The sequence below is a fragment of the Mauremys mutica genome, chromosome 2 (assembly GCF_020497125.1).
Source record: "Mauremys mutica isolate MM-2020 ecotype Southern chromosome 2, ASM2049712v1, whole genome shotgun sequence".
NCBI lineage: Eukaryota > Metazoa > Chordata > Testudines > Geoemydidae > Mauremys > Mauremys mutica.
In genome coordinates this window covers 125,085,166-125,108,901 of record NC_059073.1, presented here as the reverse complement: position 1 = coordinate 125,108,901, position 23,736 = coordinate 125,085,166, and the positions used below count along the sequence as shown (strand labels likewise).

General features: G+C 40.9%; 1 protein-coding gene across 5 annotated transcripts in view; it reads right to left on the bottom strand.

Moving 5' to 3' along the window:
- Nucleotides 1-23,736, bottom strand: part of PIGN (phosphatidylinositol glycan anchor biosynthesis class N) — a 186,697-nt gene that overhangs the window by 84,798 nt on the left and 78,163 nt on the right. For all 5 annotated transcript variants that reach the window (XM_045003648.1, XM_045003649.1, XM_045003647.1 and 2 more), the window contains exon 13: nucleotides 2,778-2,856. In XM_045003648.1, the coding sequence (XP_044859583.1) occupies nucleotides 2,778-2,856 (79 nt within the window). The remainder of the gene's footprint in view (nucleotides 1-2,777; nucleotides 2,857-23,736) is intronic.

The following is a 23,736-nucleotide window of genomic DNA, read 5'->3' as shown; positions in this document are numbered from 1 at the left end:
TAAACTCCAAGAGAGAGGGGAGCGTGGCCCAGGAGTCCTTCAATAAGAGAAGAGCCTTGTCAGGGTTTTGTACTAAAGAGACCCAGGCCCTTAAAGTGAAGATCTTCCATGATCAATGCATCTCTCTCAAGATGCCAGAATTTGGGACCTGGGATAACAACAGCTATCACCATGGATCAAGAGGCAGTATCAGTAGCATTCAGAGTTGCCTGAGAGGACATCCTTGCAATCAAAGATTGCCTCAGAAATCAAAGATTTAAACTGCTCCCTGTTCTTTCAAGGACTTTGTCAATAAATTCTGAATTTTTTGTATACAGTGTTGTTGTAGCTGTGTTGGTCCCAGGATATTACAGAGACAAGGTGGGTGAGGTAATATCTTTTACTGGACCAATTTCCATTGGTAAGAGAGAGATGTTTTCGAGCTTACACAATTTATTGTAATTTAAGAAGTCATATCATGCCAGCACCACCTGATAATCAGCGATTGAGAATTGCAGGCTGCAGACAAATAATTTATGAATGAACAAATCAAGCTGCTTAGGTTCTTTATCTCCCAGAATCATCCTTGGTTGTTATTGTCTGCTCTTTTCGTAAGCTGCCACAACCGCTAGCTAGCCAGATACTGGATGAGTGTAGATACTCTTCCCTGGCCGACAGCACCTAGTATCTCTTATCAGCTGTTAGAGAGAGGTCAGAGTTACAGTCACTGGCATTTGCCAGATATGCTTTGCCAGCTGTAAAAGGGCTTTATTGATGGGAAGTGCCAAAAGCTCAGGCATGGAGCCATGAAGAACATTCAAAAGCTTATGTAAGGTCTTTTGTACCTCCTCTCCTTGTGCCTGGTATCTCAAGAGAACTGGCTATATGTCTGAGCAGATACTGGAAGCTTCTGTAGTTATCCAGGTAAAACAGGAGCAATTCCTCAGCTGGGGATGAAGACGACATAGCAGGGGATGAGGTTTGTACCCTAGAAGGTAGTGCAGAAGTGTGATGCCTTGTACGGTGAAGACCCCAGGTGTGCCAATAAGGCCATTTTGGAACATTATATGGAAAAGGGCCTGGGTGCCAGGGAGAAAGATACCAGGGCATATGCCTACTCCTATACCTATGCGATCTAGCCATGTAAGAAGCCCTCAACTTTCTTCAGACTCATAAAACTCAAAAAAGGACCCTCAGAGAATATGTACGGGATCCCTCCCCACTATGATGGGAGTCCAGCTTGGAGTCTTCTTCGATTAGGAGCAGTGAGGTGTCTTGGACCTCGTTTGACTGGGAAATCTCAAAGGGGATGTGCCTCTGCTCTTCCCTGGGGAGCAATATTCCCCTCTCTCTGAAAATCTGACTTTTTCAGTCCTACGCAAGTCTGAAGCTAGGCCAGCCTTTGATGATGAGGCCTGGGAGCTAGTGGAACCAGAACTCAAAAGGGCACTTTCTGGCCTGAGATGGAACTTGTCCAGAGGGGTTTGCCCCACCTGGTTTAGAGGTCAGCTGCCTAAAGTAGTCTAATAAAATGATTAGGCATGTCTCTCTCACCTTCAAAGTCCTTTTAGAAAAGGACCTGCAGACAGAATATTTGTTGGAGATGTGAGCTTCCCGGGACAAAAAAAGCAACTGGTGTGCCCATCACTGATTGCCTCACCAGAGGGACAACACTTAAAGGTGACTTAGGATAAGACATCCATAAGGCCCAGTACAGGGAAGAATTCCCATATCAGAGTAAAATAAAAACAAAGTTGGTAAACTACCAAAACTATCAAATCTTTCTGATGGACAAAGTATCCTAATTAAAACTACTCCTAAGTACACTAATATATATAAATGTTTACAAAAGGACTGTGAAAAAAATTGCAAAGACCAGACACTGAGGAGCTCCATCTCACAGCTAGGGTCATCAAGAAAGAACTGAATGGTGGTTAGACCCAGACTGTCATTTATGCCCTTGATACTGGATCATGAGGATACCCAAGGAATATGCATGGCCCCAGTGGACACTGATGGTCAAAAGAGTCCGATCTCAAGGGTGTGCACACCAAGAGCAGAATAAAACATAAAAATAAGCATTCGGTGTAAACTTGTTATAATCTGGGTCTTCCTTATACCAGTTAAATCTACAGACTATGGAGAAGTTAAAATAAAACTGTTGTATCAGGTGAGGGAAAAAAACAAACAAACAAGGATTTGTGATCAGAACATGGCCCCATAGATTCTTTTTTCTAGATATGCCGCTGGTTCAGTGTGTGACCTTGGGCAAATCCTTTAACTTTGCTGTAAAGTACCCATCTGTAAATGACATTTACCTACTGTATCTCACAAGAGTGCTGTAAGGTTATATCTCACAGGGTTGGTTGAAATTCTTGATTGAAAGGTACTATGGTTATTTTTTCATATCTGAGCACAATATATCCACTACCCTTCATAAAACACTGAGCCAAATTCATCCACATGTAACTGCACTGGCTTCAAAAGAGTTACACCAAAAATAAATGTGGTTCATTTGGTCAGAAACATCAGCAACAGCAGCAAACAATTTTAAAATATTCAAAAAAACCTGTCACTTTTAATATGCAATCAAAATTATTGTTTATAATTGAATGAATGGAACTGTGAGGCTATGGAGACTTACAATAGGATTAATTTTATGTTAGTAAAAGACGAGTCAGTAAAAGGAAAAAAAATCAGGCGGCTACTTAAATGGAAAATAGAAAAAAGACGATGGAAGTCCAAGATTTATTCTAAGTTTTCAAAGATTTGTCACTGTATGGTGATGATTCACTTACCGCCTCATGATATTTTTCCTGATGAATATAAGATCTTGCTTTTCTTAAAATGTTTATCTGTTCAGTATCTGAAAGCAACCTATATCAAAAATACAAAAGGTCCATTTAAAATAAATGTTGCTTTTTTGGTGGGAGGGATTGGGAGCATGAAGGAAAATAATGTATCTAATTTAGGAATCTTAATATAAACTCACTGGGCACTCTGTTAAAAGTGTACCATATACCCCCAAAAAACGGAGCAATTTAATCACAGGACGTCCTGAGCCATTTCTCTACCTGCATGCTGATAAATTAGTAAATTATGTTGATACTGAATTCACTCTGAGAATCTGTATTAAAAACATTTTCTTACTTTAGAACTTCCACATAAATGTGTCGGTGGACATTCCCTGCACCATTTGCAACACGTGCATTATTACTGTTCCTGGCTGGGAGCACAGGCCAAAAAATAAGAGAGTCAGTCATACTTCTATTGGCTGTACGGATGCTATAGACCAGTGTTTCCCAAACTTGGGACACCCCTTGTTTAGGGAAAGCCCCTGGCAGGCCAGGCCGGTTTGTTTACCTGCTGCGTCCGCAGGTCCGGCTGATCGTGGCTCCCACTGGCCACGGTTCGATGCTCCAGGCCAATGGGAGCTGCTGGAAGCAGCAAGGACCGAGGGACGTACTGGCCGCTGCTTCCAGCAGTTCCCATTGGCCTGGATCAGCGAACCACAGCCAGTGGGAGCTGCGATCAGCTGGACCTGCGGACACAGCAGGTAAACAAACCGGCCCAGCCCACCAGAGGCTTTCCCTAAACAAGAGGAGTCCCAAGTTTGGGAAACACTGCTATAGACACATCTTTAAATGGCAAGCCCTTCGAGGCAGGGATTGTTACTTTTCTACGTTTAAACAGTGCCCATCGTAATTGGGCCTGAATTCCAATTGGGGCCCTCTGTGCTCTATGCTAATAATAAATGATATTACGGCAACGAACCTTTTCCTTGAAGAACTAGCATTTATCTTCACTCAAACATAGTGATCCTCTAATGGAGCCTAAAAACTGCAGGTGAAATACTGACTCCATTAAAGTCAATGGCAAAACTCTCATTGATTAAGGTGGAGTCCTGGCTCCATTGAAGTCTTCCTGAGAATTTTCCTGTCACAGCAAGTGACACAATACAAAAGAGGGAACGGAATGGGATGGAGCAGAGTGAGCACTAGCTCATTTTTTTCAGGGTGGAGCACTGTAATGGATCAGAGAACTTCCATGCCTGATCACTGAGCCGCCCCCAACTTTTATTACTCAGTGAACTTCCTAGTGTGTTCTGCCACCGCTCCTTCATTTGCCTATACTACTTTCTGCCTATTTTATCCATGTCATCTTCAACTTCAACATTGAATAAGTTAAAAAAGCATTCTTTTAGTCTTTTATTTTTATCTTTCACTGCAGATCATCCCGTAGAGTCATTTAGCCTCTAATTATTCTTTAATTCTCAGTGAATAACATTATTATTAATGAAATTGCTATTAATTGTCTTTGCCTTTTTCTTGCTTCCTAGATGACAGCTCCCAGGATCTTCTGCATATGGAATGGGTACAATAGAATAAATGGAGCTTTCAAGCAGTACAATTTTTGTAAGTCGGTGCAGAATGCAATTATTTTGTAAAATGAGGGTAACATTCCTAAGTGCATTGTTAATTTTAATAGACTGACTATAAAAACATACCCTAAATATTACCCCACTTCTGCACAAATGCTTTTATAAAACACCAGACTCTGTTTACTGAAGTGCCAATGAAGATGTTTCAAATAAATATGGAGGCACTTCGAATTAGGTGAAGTCCTGCAACTGATTGACTGGCTGCTGGTGCACCCATCTATATGCATGCTTAAATGAGACTCTGCATGGGTACAGGGTGGCACTCACATGCAGTCAGTTGAAGAATCAGGGCTGTGAGAAGCAAGGGAAATAAATATAATGAATCCTAAAGAGAAAACTAAGCAGCAAGTTACTAAAAACCTAACAACATAAGGAAAGGACTTTAAATAAGGAACTCATTCAGGACAAAAAATAGTAATGCACTGCATGGAAGGAAGAAAAGGTGATCAGGTTTGAGCAGGACTGGGGTTCACGGATGAATAATTACTATGATTAGTTTTAACAGAGCTTAATACATGCTGGATTACAGTCCAAAAGAACAAATAGCACAGAATCATCTGATCCCATGTGATTTCCACCATTTGGAGCCAAAGTTCATGGGAAATGCTGAGGTTTAAGCAATATCTGAACATGAACTGGACAATAGGTCAATTTGGTTTTGGATCTGACTAGAAACCAAAACCACGGGATGGATTCAGATCTGGGGATTCAAAACCACATAACCCCCCAGCCTCAGCCCTGACATTTTAAGGGGTTCAGAGTCCAAAACAAGCACATTTATTTTGGCCACAATCTGAATCTCAAGTTATCCCCACACGCTTAGTATGTAATGGGTCACACATATGCTGTAATGACAGTGTATACTGCATGCTTTTATTGTTTGCTTTCCCCTTTTTATTACATGTTTACAAGTAATGTATTTTAATATTATTCAAATAGCTTATAAAGTGACTGGTTTCGCAAAAACACTGAGCACTTGAAAAAAATTTAAAAATTAAAAGATATAGCTTAGTGGCCCTAGCTACCAACACCAAGCTTGTATCTTTTACAAGCTAAGATGAAGAGAGGGGATAGTACATCAGTTATATTTTGAAAATGAATCTATCCAAAAGGTTAAATTAACACAGAAGAAATTTGTTTTTTTCATTCTTTCCCATGAAGTAACAAAAACAGAACATGCAAAGAGAATGAGGACAGTGGACTCATTCTTTCCTCCACTCTTCTCCAATATTTTTGGGAAGAATGAGACCTGTAAAATAAACCAAAAATGCCTATCACAACTTCCTATAGCATAGTACTCTGAGGCTTAAACTCACAAAAACAAGAGCGCATAGGTAATTGTACATATGTAATAATATACAGTCTTGAAAGAGTTGAGATTATGTTCCCCTGAAAAGGTTAAAAAACAAACACACAAATAACCAAGAAATAGATTTCTACTTCAAAGAGGACAGAGAACAGCTTCATCCATGTATAAACACAATTAATTATGTAACAAAGCAATTGGGCTAACTGTGCAATTACTTGTAAACTGTCCCTAAAGAGATGTTAGCTACTCTTGCCATTAGTAAACCTGACAAATTTAGTATTTCCATCACATCATTCATACCTCACAAAGAATGGTGCTTGACAGCATTAATACAATGCTGTGATGAAATGAAGCTACTGCTGTTATCTCAAGGGGACTCTGTTTGGCCAGTCAGTGATTCCTATCTATCAACATTGTTCAGAGGAAACCATCTCTAACAGCATAATTCCATTTATGTAAGACATTGCAATCAAGCTACGAAATAAAATCCCAGAAAAGGAGTCACTCACAAGTACATCTGAATACACCAGTGCTAGTACACCTCTTCCTTGATATAACGCCACCCGATATAACACGAATTTGGATATAATGTGGTAAAGCAGTGCTCCGGGGGGGCTGGGCGGTGCACTCCGGTGGATCAAAGCAAGTTCAATATAACATGGTTTCACCTATAACGCGGTAAGATTTTTTGGCTCCCAAGGACAGCGTTAAATCGAGGTAGAGGTGTATGTTTATTTTATTATGCCTGTTTGGGCATTTATTGATATAAACATTATTGTACAATAGATTTTCCAGAATTAGGCTAAAAACTAAAACCCTATGAATGCAGTAGTAGAGCAATGATATTAAAAGGATCCTGAATTTAACAATGAATGACAAGATAGGCTCATAGACTAGGGAGAGAGGTTAGCGGAATGGTTTCCTTTGCAGTACTTGTATTGCTGACACTGGAGGTATATATTCACTGCATGGTTAATCAAAATGGTCGGCATCAGGCTTAGCCTAGCCCAGGTGTGAGAATCCTCACAGCAAAGGCCTACTTGAGTTACTGTGTCTTCATTGTCTCTGTCTCACCCATATGCATCTGCATATTCCATGACTCTATGCAGAGATGCTCTAGGATTCTTTCCCAGTCAATTGTGTCAACTGCAGGAGAACCTGTCTGTCTTTCAGTGGGAACTGTGGGAAGGTCAGTGGAGGATCAGCATTTGAGTGATTTTCCCTGCATCCTCACTGAAAAGTGGGCTGATGCCAGCTCGAGTTAATCTGTAGCCTGGGCTCTAACCTATACGTCCATTCAGGTCAGCTAGCTTAGGCTTAAACATGGGCAAAAGGTTTTTCTGTTTGCACAGTAGAGGGGTGTGGGCTAAACTCTCAATAAGAGCTTTGGTTAACTGTGCAGTGAACCCCTAGCAGTTTAAAATATCTTTACCTCAGCTGCTTCACCCCCCCCCACCCCACTCATTCATTCACATGGACAAACACGAACAAAACCATACAAGTAGGCTATAAAATATTCAACTATTTCCACTAGAGCAGAGGTAGGCAACCTATGGCACAGGTGCTGAAAGCGGCACGCAAGCTGATTTTCAGTGGCACTCACACTGCCCAGGTCCTGGCCACCAGTCCAGGGAGCTCTGCATTTTAATTTAATTTTAAATGAAGCTTCTTAAACATTTTAAAAGCCTTATTTACTTTACATACAACAATAGTTTACTTATATATTATAGACTTATAGAAAGAGACCTTCTAAAAACCTTAACTTTTTTTTAGAGTGAATAAATGAAGACTTGGCACACCACTTCTGAAAGATTGCGGACTCCTGCACTAGAGGGTGAGAAAGAAGGCAAGGTTACTTTTTTTCTCTTCCTAAATACTTGGAAGATACAATAGTGTTGAAGGCCATATAATCTATCCTACCAATCTCCACTCTACGTATCATCTCTCATTCACTAGCGAGATGCTGACTCATGTCTCCGATAGGTCCATGAAGCCAACCTCCATGACCTACCTACTTGTTAAATTTTCAAATAAGCACCTCCCTGCTTTCTCCCATGCCCCTCATGCTTGGGAGTAGCTCCCTGTAAACAACCACAAAACAAATGCATTATCCTCCTTCAAGTGTCTCCTTAAAACTCATCTTTTTCATGATGCCTACAAAAAAATTTGACAATAGCAACGTTGCTGTTCTGAGACCACCATCTATCTTGCTGACCGATATTGTTTCACTGTTTCTTTATACACTCCCCTGTCTGTCTCCCTCCATGTCTTATATTTGGAATTTAGACAGTTAGCTCTTTTGGGTTAGGGACCATCATTTTTGTTGTGTTTGTACAGCACATAGCACACTGGGGTCCTGGATCATGACTAGGACTCCTGTGTGCTATAGTAATACAAATAATAAAATAATAAAAATAACAACAATAATAATAATAATAAAATAAAATAATAATAAAGTAGCAGTAGATTGTCATCCTATAGCTACTGCATACTTTTTGCCAGGTCTCTAATATGTGCTGCGTTCAATCCCTTTGAACTACCAGCCATTGCATTCCTGTTGCTAACTCCGTCACACCTCTTTCAACTATGGTTGAAACTATGGTTTGCAGCTTGAGTATCTCTATAAAGACATCTGACTATGGAAGGAATTAACAGTGTAGTTATAAACTGGCTTATTTTTGTCACTGCATCATTTATTTTAATGATGTATGCCAGATGCCATACAAATTTGGTGTGAGCAGGATCGAATACATGATGTAAAACCCTGACATGTTTCCACCAGGAGCAGATGATCTTCATAAAAGGATAAAATCGCAAATGATGCTACACAATCATAAGATCATTCAGTGAACTGTGGAAAACCTGGTGAAATAAATATTTCAAAATCAAAGTCAGGAACTACAATGCTTATTTTCAATCAAACTTCTTGTACAGTACAGTTCTTGTTGTATGGTGCTGTGACACAGCCAGACCAGTGGGGTACAGGAGTCTGGTCTTGTTGGTATCCAGGAAGTGGCTGAGCTCTAAGGACCTCCCCCTAGTCTGGTAGAAGGCAAATATACTGGCCACTACATAAATAGTTTTCTGTTCCCTGAGTGACCAGAGCAGGGGCTGCACTAGAGTAATCAGGAACCTGCTAGAACCAATTAAGGCAGCCAGGCTGATTAGAACACCTGCAGCCAATCAAGGCAGGCGAATCAGGGCACCTGGGTTTAAAAAGGAGCTCACTCCAGTCAGGGAGGGGGAGCCAGAGGAGAGGAAGTGCGTGTGAGGAGCTGGGAGCAAGAGGCGCAAGGAGCTGAGAGTGTGTGCTGCTGGAGGACTAAGGAGTACAAGCGTTATCAGACACCAGGAGAAAGGTCCTGTGGTGAGTATAAAGAAGGTGTTTGGAGGAGGCCATGGGGAAGTAGCCCAGGGAGGTGTAGCTGTCATGCAGATGTTACAGGAGGCACTATAGACAGCTGCAATCCACAGGGCCCTGGACTGGAACCCGGAGTAGAGGGTGGGCCCGGGTTCCCCCCAAACCTCCCAACTCCTGATCAGACACAGGAGAAGTTGACCCAGACTGTGGGGAAGATCACTGAGGTGAGCAAATCTGCCAAATAAGCACAGGACCCACCAAGGTAGAGGAGGAACTTTGTCACAATGGATGCAGAGTTGTTTTGTTGAATCTGTGTGAAACACTAACTTCATGAGAGGTGGGAACCCTCCCTTGCTCATGTTAATGGCGTGTTGCTGATTAATCATCCTGGATCGTGACCACTGACTCCTGGAATCTGTGCAATTCTTGTTGCTGTAAATCAGCCAGTCCAGCTGCGTAGCTATACTCAAATAGCTCTGTGACTCAGTGCTTCATTTTACTAACAGTTTACAAGTAATGTTGACTATAGCAAACACTGTGAAGCAAAGTAACAAGCAGATTAACAACTGGAGTAACAAAACAATAGCAATTAAAAAAATTCTGTTTCAAACTCCTGCTATTCTATTTCATAGACCATAGTGGTGTGAAAATAGGGGGAAAGTACTTCTAGCGGTCAACAAGACCCCAAGAGCATCTCTATACTGTTCTTTCTAAAGAGAGAGAGAACAGTAGGACATAAATGAAATGCCATAAAATGGTCTGCCAGATAATGGTATAATCCTGGACTTTCAAATTCTACAAATTATATTTGGCTTTTCATTTCCCATAAATCAGTGTCCATGATGCAGCATATTCATGTATTCAGTAGTAAATGCCTCAGGTGACTTCTGAAAGTCCCTTGGATAGCTAAGATAAGAGACAGGAAAATGTGCAGGCATGTTAAACAACCTGCTGCCAACACACTGATCAGAAAGAGACAATTAAGATGGTTGGGCTACATATTTGCATAGTTTGTATGCAAACTAGTATCACAAGAGTTAAGGTCAACTGGAGGCCAGGAGGAAGAAAAAAACTCTGTGTAGCAACTCCTCTGGCCAACTCAGAAACAGAATTGATACTCCAGTGGAAGATGGATCTCGCTGTTTTTAGCCCGAAGGATAGTAGACAGGATATGGGACCCTTGAGGGTGGTTGAAGCTTAATGGGGGAGTGGAGGAAGATCCTTGCATGATGGAAAATGCATTTAAAAAACTATAATTTAGTATTATAAAGGTCATGTGCTGGCTAGCTCATTAAATAAAATGGCTATACCATTTAACTAACTAATCCTTGCTTGCTATAAAATGAAAAAGTAAGCAAACTGGATGTGTATAAAGTTATACTGGGGATACATTATTAGATACATTATCTCTTTTGCTCATTCTCAACCTTACCCTTTTCCCTATTTTATTGTAAATCCAATTGTCACATTTTTCTGTGCTGGGCAAAAGCAATTCCCAGTGAGCTTTTCCTGTAAAAATTAAAAGCAGCTACAAAGTGCTATTGAAACTGGAAAACATCAGGAAGCCTGATGTGTAAGAGGGATTGTTTCATCCCCCTGTTGAAGGCTTTGATTCAATGTTCTCTTTTAAAACACTGCTTAACTGTGAGCTTTATGAACAATGTATTAAGTAAAACAGATACTGACTGACATTTTTAGCTGTGGTTTATGCACATTATAACCCACTCACTCATTTTTTTTCAACCCAGGAGGTAATCACTCTCACTTTCAAGAGTAACTTCTATCAATATATTGCAACCATTTTTAGTTAACCCTTTTTGTCTCTCAGGACAATATGGGAGTCTCCACAAATACAGAGATGTTCTCACAACCTGGAAAACAGTGAAGAACTGCCAACCTACTTCCGCAAAGACAGCAGGATAAAGGTGAGCCTGTTGGCCAGCTTGCACAAGGCCAGCCAGCACAGAGAAGCAAGCTAAAATCTGGGTCCCCACTTTTTAACAGGGTGAAGAAGAGGCCACACAAACAGACTACTGGCTCTCTTTCCAGAGATAGCCGACAATGGGGAAGCACCCTCCCCCCCATCTAGGACACCAGCTGACTCCCCTGATAAATTAATCTATTTGCATCCCAAAGCCTTCACATACATGGAGTTGGACTGTACATTTTTATTGCACTGTAAAATGAGATGCAAATAGAAGAGGAACAGTTCCTGCATTAAGAACACTTCTCTCTGTTACAGTAGCTTCTTTCTCACTCCTGTTTCTTTCTGACACCCCAGAATTCTTCACACCAGCTGTCACAGTGCATTATGGGAAGTGCCATCTGTACTGGCATTTCCTGAATTAAGAACCACCACAAGATCCTCTTTGTTAATACTAGAGTGCTTCAAAGGAGGCACCAGCAGCTCTGGTACCTCCAAGGACACAATCTCAGATTAAAAGGATAGAAAAAAGTCACCGCCTTTTCTTTGCACCAACTGTCAATTTTGCAAGCATAACATACCAGTTTTGAAAGAACATCTGACAAAAGGGAGACAAGGCAGTTTTACATCTTCAGCTGTCAGATCAAGAGTAAAGACAGAATAAATGTGTCTGTGTATATAGCATTTCTTTGAAGTTCCCAGATTACTTCAAAGGTGCACTCCACATTATAAAATCCCCATTTTCTTTTCTGTAACCATGGCAAATAATGCATAATTCTGCACAAAGACTCGCTTTGTGTGATCTAACATTTTCTAGGTTAAAACCTGGCATATATTTAAGAGTGTTACATTTTAAACTAATACTGAAAAACAAAGACCGAGGGCTACATTTTCAGTGTGGTGCATGGTGAGGTATGGACCCAATTCTCATTGAACTATAGTTGTGGATTGAACCCTGCATGCACTACACTAAAGGTGTACCAGATTACTGATCTGTTTTTTCTTTTTTTCTTTTTCTTTTTTTTTTAAAAGATCTCTGTGGTATAACTAGGTTTAAGATGCCAACAAATTCAGTGATCTGAAGATTATCATATCAGATGTGAAAATATCTCATATGCAACAAGATATATGCTTATTGTTAAATAGTACAAAATGTCTGAGTTATTTCCCAATGAAGAATCCTATTTACTAAAGTAATATTACTGTAGGCTTTAAACAAGAAACTTGATTACTGAAAAGTGGCAATTAAAATTCACCTAAACTTCTGTTCTTTGTATTGAATTCCTAAATTACTGCTCCCTCCATCTGATTGTGAGGCAATCAGAAAGCTAATTGCTGGAAGCAGGATTTTTCCTGAAAATATTGTGTACAAACAGGCACATGCACAGACAGTCCTATGCTTTTGGTAATTTAATATTTTAACCTCTCACTTGTCAGAATAATAATTTACATTTATCGAGTAAGAAGGTTTTAGTGTGGCACTTGATCTTCCATCTATTCATTTCACTATATCAGTCTTCCTGCTGTGCCTTTTATGAATACTTCCTGCTGTGCCTTTTATGAATACTTTCCCAGCCAGAGATGCCAACCTTTGAGTATTTTTGCAACAGTGGCATCTGGTTCCTTAGCACACTCCTATGGCAATTGTGCCAGCTTTGCTCTTCTGCAGTTGCCTCAGGGAACATCAAATGGTCAGACTGCTAATGAGATAGATTGACAAGGTGTATGAAGTCAGGGGGGAGACGCTCTTCACGGCTCTTGAAAGCTTGTCTCTCTCACCAACAGAAGTTGGTCCAATAAAAGATATTACCTCACCCACCTTGTGTCTCTAATATCCTGGAAGTGACATGGCTACAACCACACTGTAATGAGAGAGACTGTTTCCCCGGACATCAATTTTTACCTGCTAGCAAATCCTGGGATTTATTTTACTATTCCTCTTCCTTTTATTTTTAGTATCTAGCACCTTGTTACCTTCCTTTCTTATATGCAAAAATCAAAAGGTCAGAATTTGGAAGCATGTGCATAATAGGAATGTCTCCTGTTTTGCTAAGCAAACAGCTTTTGAAGATTTTTCTTCTGGATGGGAGGGATGAGGGGGGGGGGAAAAACCTCTACCTAAGAAAATGGATCTTTTCTTCATGTGACCTAGAAGTCTAAGAAAATAATCAAAGGGATTTCCAGTGGCATGAACCATACAATGACTTTGCACACAAGTGAGAGACTCTATCAATAACATGATTCATTCTTGTGGAAGCAGGTCATGGTCTTGTTCAATCTGCAGCAGACTTGTAATTGGCAAGTAAGTACTTCCTGAGTTTCACACTTGTAACAGAGTCTCATAACTAGACTCAAGGTATAATTTTGTTCAGATTTGATCCTCTGTAAAGGTGTCTGCCAGACTTTCAGGTGTGAACAATATTGTATCACTTGGAGCCAGATGCTTCCTTATAAATAGCTAGGGCTGTCTGAAAGTTCTAACTCACCTCAATCTGGGCATGCAGACACCGCTCAAATTATGATGGCAGTGCAGAGTGGTCACATCTGTCCTCCGCAACATTTGACTGCTGAATCAAACAAAAAAAGTGGAATTGGGATCCACATGCAAAAGGGCAGAGTTACAATCTTCCCTGTTATCTTCTGAACATTATGCTAGCCACAATTTTCCTAGACAATAGATTACTTGTGGAAATCAGACGACTTTTGCTTCAGTTCAATGTAATCTCTCTCTATTGCCAAAAGTTAATGTAAATTGGAGTAAATTTCATTGAGTTTGGACTCTGTGTCAACATTAAGTGATTAAAGGGTCTTAAAGCTCTCAACACATTCATATTATTATATTCAGCAGCACAGAATATATCAGACTCTAGCTTTTGAAGCATGAAATCTGGAGTTGACACCCAGGGCATTTGGTAACAAAGTATCTGGAAAGTAGAGCTGGGTGGAAAAACAGTTTCTTTTTCCATAAAAAGCTTGACAAAAATAAAAAAAGTTTTCTTTGAGAAGTCAAATTTTTCAGATGCTTCCTTGAAACTTTTCAATTTGTCAAACAAAATTTTCTGTCAACAGTTTCAAAAGAAAATGTTTGACTAGCCCAATGGGGAAATACAGAATTTCTTAAGCAGAAATTTCTGATTCAGATCTGTTCCAGAATTTCTGAAAATTCAGTTATATGAAACAACTTTAAAAAGATTTCAAATCCATGTTCCTTGTGGTATGGGCCTAATATAAACACCCACTCAATCACATCCTTAAAATCATTTTAAAAGGGACTTATTAAAGAACTTCCTACACAGACATTTAAGTTGCTTAAAATTTACATTAAAATGAATAATATTCCAAAAATGGAATATTAACATTTTGGATTTCTACACTATCTTTCAGAGGCTCTCAAAGCACTAATTAATAATGACTCACAGAAGGCCTATAAATTAGGTGGAAGTAGATTATTTAATTGGTGTGCACTCTTTTTCTGTATTGCAATTTTCAGATTTCTAGCATCAGAAATAAAATGCAATTAAATCCATTGCACAAATTCACCACCCATCACTGAATAGTGGGGGAAGGGAATTATTCTTACCTTAATGAGAAGGACAGTTGTGCCTGGAGGGAATGCAAACACAGAACCCTGCTTATCTGCAACAGCAGACAAGAGCAATCAGATTAGCACAATCTGTGTGTAAATCTTCCATTAACTCCCTACTTACATCTCCAAATACTGTATATTTTCAATGAATTTTGAGCCATTGGGATGCAGCTGTACCATTTCCAATTACAATCAAATACAACATACCAATAATTTCTTACACCAAATGCATTTTGACACACTCATCTGTGGCAAGTACCAGAGGGGCAGCCATGTTAGCCTGGATCACTTTTTACTCATCTGTGGGACAGCACAGAGGTCAAACCACCCCAGCTTTGCTATTGCTAACTCTAGTCCTGTAGACCAGGCTGCACAGAGGTTTTTGGGGGCTTGGGACAAAAACTGAAACCAAGGCACCTCACCTTACTCACCCTAAAACTGAGGCCCAAAAAGGGGGCAGGAGTTGACTGCCCCGCACTCACCCCATATTGCCTGTGAGACTGGCAAACCAGGTCATGCTAAAGTGTATTCAGGCCAATTCGCTTGTGTATTAATATAGATCAAAGTGATTGTTGAAGGTAGACGAGTGTATTTAACTTCATAAAAGTCATAAAGACTACATAAAACTAGTGGGAAGTTACTTGCATTGTTTTCACTTGTCTGTATCCTTTTATAATGCAGGAGCAACCTTTTACATTGTGTATATCCCTTTAACTACATAACCCATCAGAGAAGCCTTGTGGAATGCTAATGAAGGACTTTGACAGAAAAATGCTAATTCTAAAACAAGTAGCCACTGTGTGTGATGACCAGAGGTCAAAAACTCTAAGTGCCATCCTCACTCACTGAAAAAGCTCATGTTGTTTTTTCCTGTCAGAAGAAGCTATAAATATGGATTCAAGAAAGATCCTTCACCTCTGGACTGATTCTTGCCTGTATTTTGTGTATTGTATTTTGTAGTTATATGTGTGGAGGCTGGTAGGGGCAGTGTGCTGGGAGAGAAGCTGAGCCCTGATTAGGGGGCGGGGCTTCTCTGCTTAGGGGTCCTATAAAGGTAGCCAGCCAGTCTGGCAGTGGCATAGACAGCAGCACAGGAGCCAGCAAACAGAACTGTAAACAGGGGAGTTTCAGTGGGAGTTTGGGGGGGAGACTAAGAGACCTAGGCAGAGGAATTGACAGGCTACTGAAGGGAGGGGGTGGTGTTCTGCCGGTGTTCTGGTGCCTGTTCAGGGTTTGTTTTGCTGTAGGTGGTGGTGGTTTGCTTTGGTTTGTGTTTCCTGGACTAACAGGTTTTAGGTGGGAAGGCTATGACCGATACAGAGGCAGCAGTGAAAGACACAATGTGGATGATTGGATGTGGAAGCTGCGGCATGTACATGATCCTGGAGGGGGTACCTGAAAAGAGTTCCGTTTGCATGAAGTGCCACCTGATAGAGCTGATGGAAGAAAAGATCCGAGGACTGGAGATGCAGGTGGAAACTCTGGTTGAGTTTAGAAGGGGGTTCGAGCAGATGATGGAGCAAAGATATGAAGAGGCTGAAGGGATAATCTCAGACTTGCAGATGGAAGCAGGACCAAAGAATTCTGAGGGGAGACTGCTGGGTGAGGAAAGTGGACGGTGGAAGCATGTGACTAAGAGAACCAGGCAGAGGAAAAGACGGGCCAGTGAAGGAGAAATAGAACTCAGGAACAGGTTTGCAGAGTTGGAAAATGAAGAAGGCACAGCAGGTGGTCGCTGAAGGTGAGAGGGCAAGGAAGAAGAGAAGAGCAGCTAGTCGTATACGAAGAGGCGAAGAGTCAATGGAGACAACACCAAATATGAGCCCCAGGAGGGTACAGGATGGGTTGCAGAGGATTGCAAGGGACAACAGAAATTGAGAGGACTTGCAGCCAGAGGGAACAGGAGATAGACTGGAGAATCGCACTGTCACCAGGAAAAGGCAGGTCTACGTGACTGGGGACTCCTTACTGAGAAGAATAGACAAGCTTGTAACTAGGGCTGATCCGGAGAACAGAAGGGTGTGCTGTGCTAAGATACGGGATGTGGACCTGAGGCTGAAAAGGATCCTAACAGGAGCGGGAAAGAATCTGCTGATTGTCCTTCATGTGGGAACGAATGATATGGCTAGATTCTCACTGGAACGTATCATGGAAGACTATGCCAGACTGGGGAAGACGCTTAAAGAAATCGAGGCTCAGGTGATCTTCAGTGGGATTCTGCCTGTTCCTAGAGAAGGGTGACAAAGGTGTGACAAGATTATGGCGATCAACAGATGGCTCAGACAGTGGTGCTATAAGGAGGGCTTTGGGATGTATGGCCACTGGGAAGCATTCATAGACAGAGGACTGTTCTCTCGGGATGGACTTCACCTGAGTAAGGAGGGAAATAGACTTCTAGGATGGAGGCTGGCAAAACTGATTAAGAGAGCTTTAAACTAGGAATTTGAGGGAGATGGTTGGGAGATGTCCAGGTAATCTCCACACCGGAATTTAACATTGAGAGGGAAGAAAACAAAGTAAGAAGGGATACAGCCATGGGTAGGAGAATGGACATAAGTTGAAGGGTAGTGTAGATACCAGTCTAATAGGTGATACTGGTGGTAGAATGTCTGTGCCTAATCAGGTAAAGAATGTCAGTGAAGCCAAACAGCAAAAATTAAGATGTTTGTACACTAATGCGAGGAGCCTAGGTAACAAAATGGAGGAAATAGAGTTACTGGTGCAGGAAGTGAAACCGGATATTATAGGGATAACAAACATGGTGGAATACTAGTCATGACTGGAGTACAGGTATTGAAACGTATGTGCTGTTTAGGAAAGACAGAAATAAAGGCAAAGGTGGTGGAGTAGCACTGTATATCAATGATGAGGTAAACTGTAAAGAAATAAGAAGTGATGGAATGGATAAGACAGAGTCTGTCTGGGCAAAAATCACATTGGGAAAGAAAGCTACTAGAGCCTCCCCTGAGATAGTGCTTGGGGTGTGCTACAGACCGCAGGGATCAAATTTGGATATGGATAGAGACCTCTTTAATGTTTTTAATGAAGTAAACACTAATGGGAATTGTGTGATCATGGGAGACTTAACTTCCCAGATATAGACTGGAGAACAAGTGCTAGTAATAATAATAGGGATCAGATTCTTCTGGACGCAATAGCTGATGGATTCCTTCACCAAGTAGTTGAAGAACCGACAAGAGGGGATGCATGCCATTTTAGATTTGATTTTGGTGAGTCGTGAGGACATCATAGAAGAAATGGTTGTAGGGGACAACCTTGGTTCGAGTGATCATGAGCTAATTCAGTTCAAATTAGATGGAAGGATAAACAAAAATAGATCTGGGACTAGGGTTTTTTATTTCAAAGAGCTAACTTTAAAGAATTAAGGAAATTAGTTAGGGAAGTGGATTGGACTGAAGGACTTGTGGATCTAAAGGCGGAGGAGGCCTGGAATTACTTCAAGTCAGAAGCCTGCATCCCAAGAAAGGGGAAAAAATTCATAGGCAGGAGTTGTAGACCAAGCTGGATGAGCAAGCATCTCAGAGAGGTGATTAAGAAAAAGCAGAAAGCCTATAAGAAGAGGAAGATGGGAGGGATTAGCAAGGAAAGCTACCTTATTGAGGTCAGAACATGTAGGGATAAAGTGGGAAAGGCCAAAAGCCATGTAGAGTTGGACCTTGCAAAGGGAATTAAAACCAATTGTAAAAGGTTCTATAGCCATATAAATAAGAAGAAAACAAAGAAAGAAGAAGTAGGACTGCTAAACACTGAGGATGGAGTGGAGGTTAAGGATAATCTAGGCATGGACCAATATCTAAACAAATACTTTGCCTCAGTCTTTAATGAGGCTAATGAGGAGCTTAGGGATAATGGTAGGATGACAAATGGGAATGAGGATATGGAGGTAGATATTACCACAACTGAGGCAGAAGCCAAACTCGAACAGCTTAATGGGACGAAATCGGAGGGCCCAGATAATCTTCATCCAAGAATATTAAAGGAACTGGCACATGAAATTGCAAGCCCATTAGCAAGAATTTATAATGAATCAGTAAACTCAGGGGTTGTACCGTACGATTGGAGAATAGCTAACATAATTCCTATTTTTAAGAAAGGGGAAAAAAGTGATCTGAGTAACTATAGGCCTATTAGTTTGACATCTGTAGTATGCAAGGTCTTGAAAAAAAAGTTGAAGGAGAAAGTAGTTCAGGACATTGAGGTCAATAGTAATTGGGACAAAATACAACATGGTTTTAAAAAAGGTAGATCGTGCCAAACCAACCTGATCTCCTTCCTTGAGAAGGTAACAGATTTTTTTAGACAAAGGAAACGCAGTGGATCTAATTTACCTCGATTTCAGTAAGGCATTTGATACGGTTTCACATGGGGAATTATTAGTGAAATTGGAAAAGATGGGGATCAATATGAAAATTAAAAGGTGGATAAGGAACTGGTTAAAGGGGAGACTACAATGGGTCGTACTGAAAGGAGGTTACTAGTGGAGTTCCTCAGGGATCGGTTTTGGGGATCTTATTTAATCTTTTTATTACTGACCTTGGCACAAAAAGTGGGAATGTGCTAATAAAGTTTGCAGATGACACAAAGCTGGGAGGTATTGCTAACACAGAGAAGGACCGGGATATCATACAGGAAGATCTGGATGACCTTGTAAACTGGAGTAATAGTAATAGGATGACATTTAAAAGTGAAAAGTGCAAGGTCATGCATTTAGGAATTAATAACAAGAATTTTGGTTATAAATTGGGGACACATCAGCTGGAAGTAACAGAGGAGGGGAAGGACCTTGGAGTATTGGTTGATCACAGGATGACTATGAGCCGCCAATGTGATATGGCCGTTAAAAAAGCTAATGCGGTTTTAGGATGCATCAGGCGAGGTATTTCCAGTAAAGATAAGGAGGTGTTAGTACCATTACACAAGGCACTGGTGAGACCTCATCTGGAATACTGTATGCAGTTCTGGTCTCCCATGTTTAAGAAGGATGAATTCAAACTGGAACAGGTACAGAGAAGGGCTACTAGGATGATCCGAGGAATGGAAAACCTGTCTTATGAAAGGAGACTGAAAGAGCTTGGCTTGTTTAGCCTAACCAAAACAAGGCTGAGGGGAGATATGATAGTTCTTTATAAATATATCAGAGGGATAAATATCAGGGAGGAAGAGGAATTATTTAAGCTTAGTACCAATGTGGACACAAGAACAAATGGATATAAACTGGACACTAGGAAGTTTAGACTTGAAATTAGACAAAGGTTTCTAACCATTAGAGGAGTGAAGTTCTGGAACAGCCTTCCAAGGGGAATAGTGGGGGGGCAAAAGACATATCTGGCTTCAAGACTAAGCTTGCTAAGTTTATGGAGGGGACGGTATGATGGGATAGCCTAATTTTGGCAATTAATTGATCTTTGATTATTAGCAGGTAAATATGCCCAATGGTTTTTGATGGGATGTTAGATGGGGTGGGATCTGAGTTACTACAGAGAATTCTTTCCTGGGTGCTGGCTGGTGAGTCTTGCCCACATGCTCAGGGTTTAACTGATCACCATATTTGGGGTTGGGAAGGAATTTTCCTCCAGGACAGATTGGCAGAGGCCCTGGAGGTTTTTCACTTTCCTCTGCAGCATGGGGCACAGGTCACTTGCTGAAGGATTCTCTGCACCTTGAGGTCTTTAAACCATGATTTGAGGACTTCAATAATTCAAACATGGGTTAGGGATTTGTTACAGGAGTGGGTGGGTGAGATTCTGTGGCCTGCATTGTGCGGGAGGTCAGACTAGATGATCATAATGGTCCCTTCCGACCTTAAGTCTATGAATCTATTTATACCTGCCTCTGGAAATTTCCACTACATGCGTCTGACGAAGTGGGTATTCACCCATGAAAGCTTATGCTCCAAAATGTCTGTTAGTCTATAAGGTGCCACAGGACTCTGTTGCTTTTTTCAGATCCAGACTAACACGGCTACCCCTCTGATACTTCACCTCTGGACTCTTACCGGGATGTGTACCAGACACACAGCAGAAATCCCCAGAAACAATTTGGGTACCCTGAAAAGACTTCTGGGAAACTGGCAGTTTATTATATCACTGCCATCATTTGGAATTGCAAACTGTTATTCACCTGTACATATATTTTACCTGCTTTAACCTCTCAATAATTGCTCTTGGGACTGGGAGCAACCTGATGTGGTATGACTTTTGGTTAAGTGACCATTATCAAAAAGTTCAAGTTCATCTGGGTGGCAAGGTAGGCTGGAGAGTGTGTGACTCCATGGTGAGACTGGTATAGTGATCCAGGAGTTCACACTTGTTACCAGCTTGGTGAAATCTAATTATAAAACATACCACCAGCTTGGGGTATCTGCTCTGTCTTCTGACAGTCTGCCCTGAGGTAGGCACTCACAGTTGTGAGAGACTCCAGATAGTGTGACAGTGGAGGTTTCTGTCCTGCAGGGCTGCGCCCAGGTCTCCTCTCTGACCATTGTGACCTGGCACCAAACCTAAGTGGTGCTGCAACCCTGTGTGCCAGGTCACAGTGCCACTCACTCAAATTCCATGGACTGAGGGCCCTCTCAAATGGGGGGCCTGGAACAAACTGCCCCTTTTGCCCTTCCCTCGGGGCAGCTTTGCCTGTAAAAGGTAGTTTGTGCTTGTGCAATTCATTTCCCACTATTTCCAAAAATAGGAGGAAATATAAACAAACAAAATGTTAACTGATTTTTTTTCAGCTCCAAGGATTTTTTTTCTCCTAGTATAGAATATTAATGTAGCAGTAAAATGTATTTTTTGTGAAATCTTATCCAATTTAAATACGTATGAAACAAGAAGTACTGTGTCATCAGCTACTGATAATATGTACACTGCAAGACAATAGTCACACTGCCTTTTGGGGCCTCATTCCTGAAAGATGCTGAGTAGAGGGTCTCTAATCCAATCAAGCACGTAAGCACATGTTTAACTTTAAGCCACAAAGTCTATGAGGCTACTCATATGGTTAGAGTTTAGCATGTGCTTTGCCAGATCAGAGCCAAAGTGATGAGCACACTGCAGAATCAAGCCCTGGTGTCAAGTAACCTACCTAACAGTAAGTTTTCAGATGGAAGACTCTTGGAAATTTAGAACTATTATGAGAGCTGGGTAGTGATTCTGGTCAGGCTTTTCACCCTCCTCCCCTAGAATGAAGTTGGAAAGATGATCAGACCGTAGATCAGTGCACTCATCTTCAATACCTCAACAAGACAAGAATATTTATATTTAATATAGTAAAGATGAAAGGTTAAAAAGATCCATATAACAAACTGTCATGTGCTAGTCCAAAACCTTTCACCATGCAGGCTATTTGCATGCTCATTTGCACATTTATAGGATTATGTTTGTTTATTTTTAATACACACAAGAACCCTAGAAAGTCATTGATGATTAGAATTATTACTGAATCAATTGAACCAGATACTATTAAAGAGAATCTCAAGAAATCAATCATTTGTTCTGTTTAATGTTACTTGTACAACAGACTGTACAACAAAATTACTACAGGCTCATATTAAGTTTAAAGTACATTTTTTCCCAGACACCCTGAGGAGAAACCTCATTGATTTCTGGGCTCACTCTCCATGACAGGGTGAAGAGCTTGGCTATGTGGGGGCCTTGGAGTAGAGCCACTACTCCTCTGGATCAAGAGGAACCAGGTGAGGTGGTTCGGGCACCTGACAAGGATATCCCCTGGGAGGCTGACCCAGACACTTTGGAAGGGTTACATCTCCTGGCTGGTCTGGGAATGCTGGGGAATCCCCCAGAAGGGCCTGGACTCTGCTGCAGAGGAAAGGGAGGTCTGGTCCTCCCTACTCTCCATGCTGCTGCCACAACTCTTACTAGGAAAAGCAGCATAAAGGAAAAAGAAGAACAGGAAGAACATTCCCCCCCACTCCCACCCCCACCCATATTTCTTAAATTAAAATCCCTGGGATTTCCACTTACATTGATCCAAACTCAAAAACCAAAACAGATACAAAACACTGGCCTATCATGAAATCAAAAGCATTTATATCTTCCTTAAGGTACATTCAGCATTAACGTAAGAGAAAAGTATCATAATACAGAACTGGACAGGTCTTTCTGGAAAAAAATAGAAAACAAAGGAAATATCCTCATGGCAGATCCAGACTGAAATAAAAACCTAAATGCCCCTCCTTCCCATACGGCATTATTGTTCCACGTGGATTCACAAATTCTCTGATAACAAAACTGTCATTTCTAATCAGAATTAGATTTAATTTGATTAAAACTTTTTTATATGCTTTTGAGACTGCTTTGACTGGGGTCTGAAAGCTTAAAGATCCTGAACCTTTCCCTTTGAGGAAGCTGTGGTATAAAATACCACAGCAAATAATCTCTGTCTACAAAGACAGGAATCTTATTTAACAAATTTAATCTACATCACAAAAGAGATATTTAAAGCTTTTAAGTCAGTTAAGCTTTAAAGCAGTTAAGTCAGTCTCATTTCCTGAAGGAAAGGCAGCTGCTCCAAATGACAAAACATTTTTGGAGCACTCCAGCAACTGAATACAGAACTAAATATTACTGAAGACAATCTCATGGACCTAATTCAAGACTGAAATCCTTTGGGGAAGAAAGTAGCTTGAACTGAGTGTATAGTCAGACTGGCCCCAAAGCAGATTATTCTCAGAAGCACAAACAACCTACAGTAACTCCTTGCTTAATGTTGTAGTTATGTTCCTGAAAAATGCTATTTTAAGCGAAACAATATTAAGCGAATCCAATTTCCCCATAAGAATTAATGTAAATGGGGGCTGTGGGGGTGTGGTGAGGTTCCAGGGAAGTTGTTTTGCCAGACAAAAGACATTTTATATATATATATACACACACATATACATACATACACACACACACACACACACAGAGTATACGTTTTAAACAAACAAGTTAATACCGTATACAGCAATGATGATTGTGAAGTTTGGTTGAGGTGCTGGAGTCAGAGGGTGGAAGAGGGTGGGATATTTCCCAGGGAATGCCTGGCTGCTAAATGATGAACTAGCATTCGGCTAAGGCCTCAAGGGTTAACACATTGTTGTTAATATAGCCTCACACTCTAC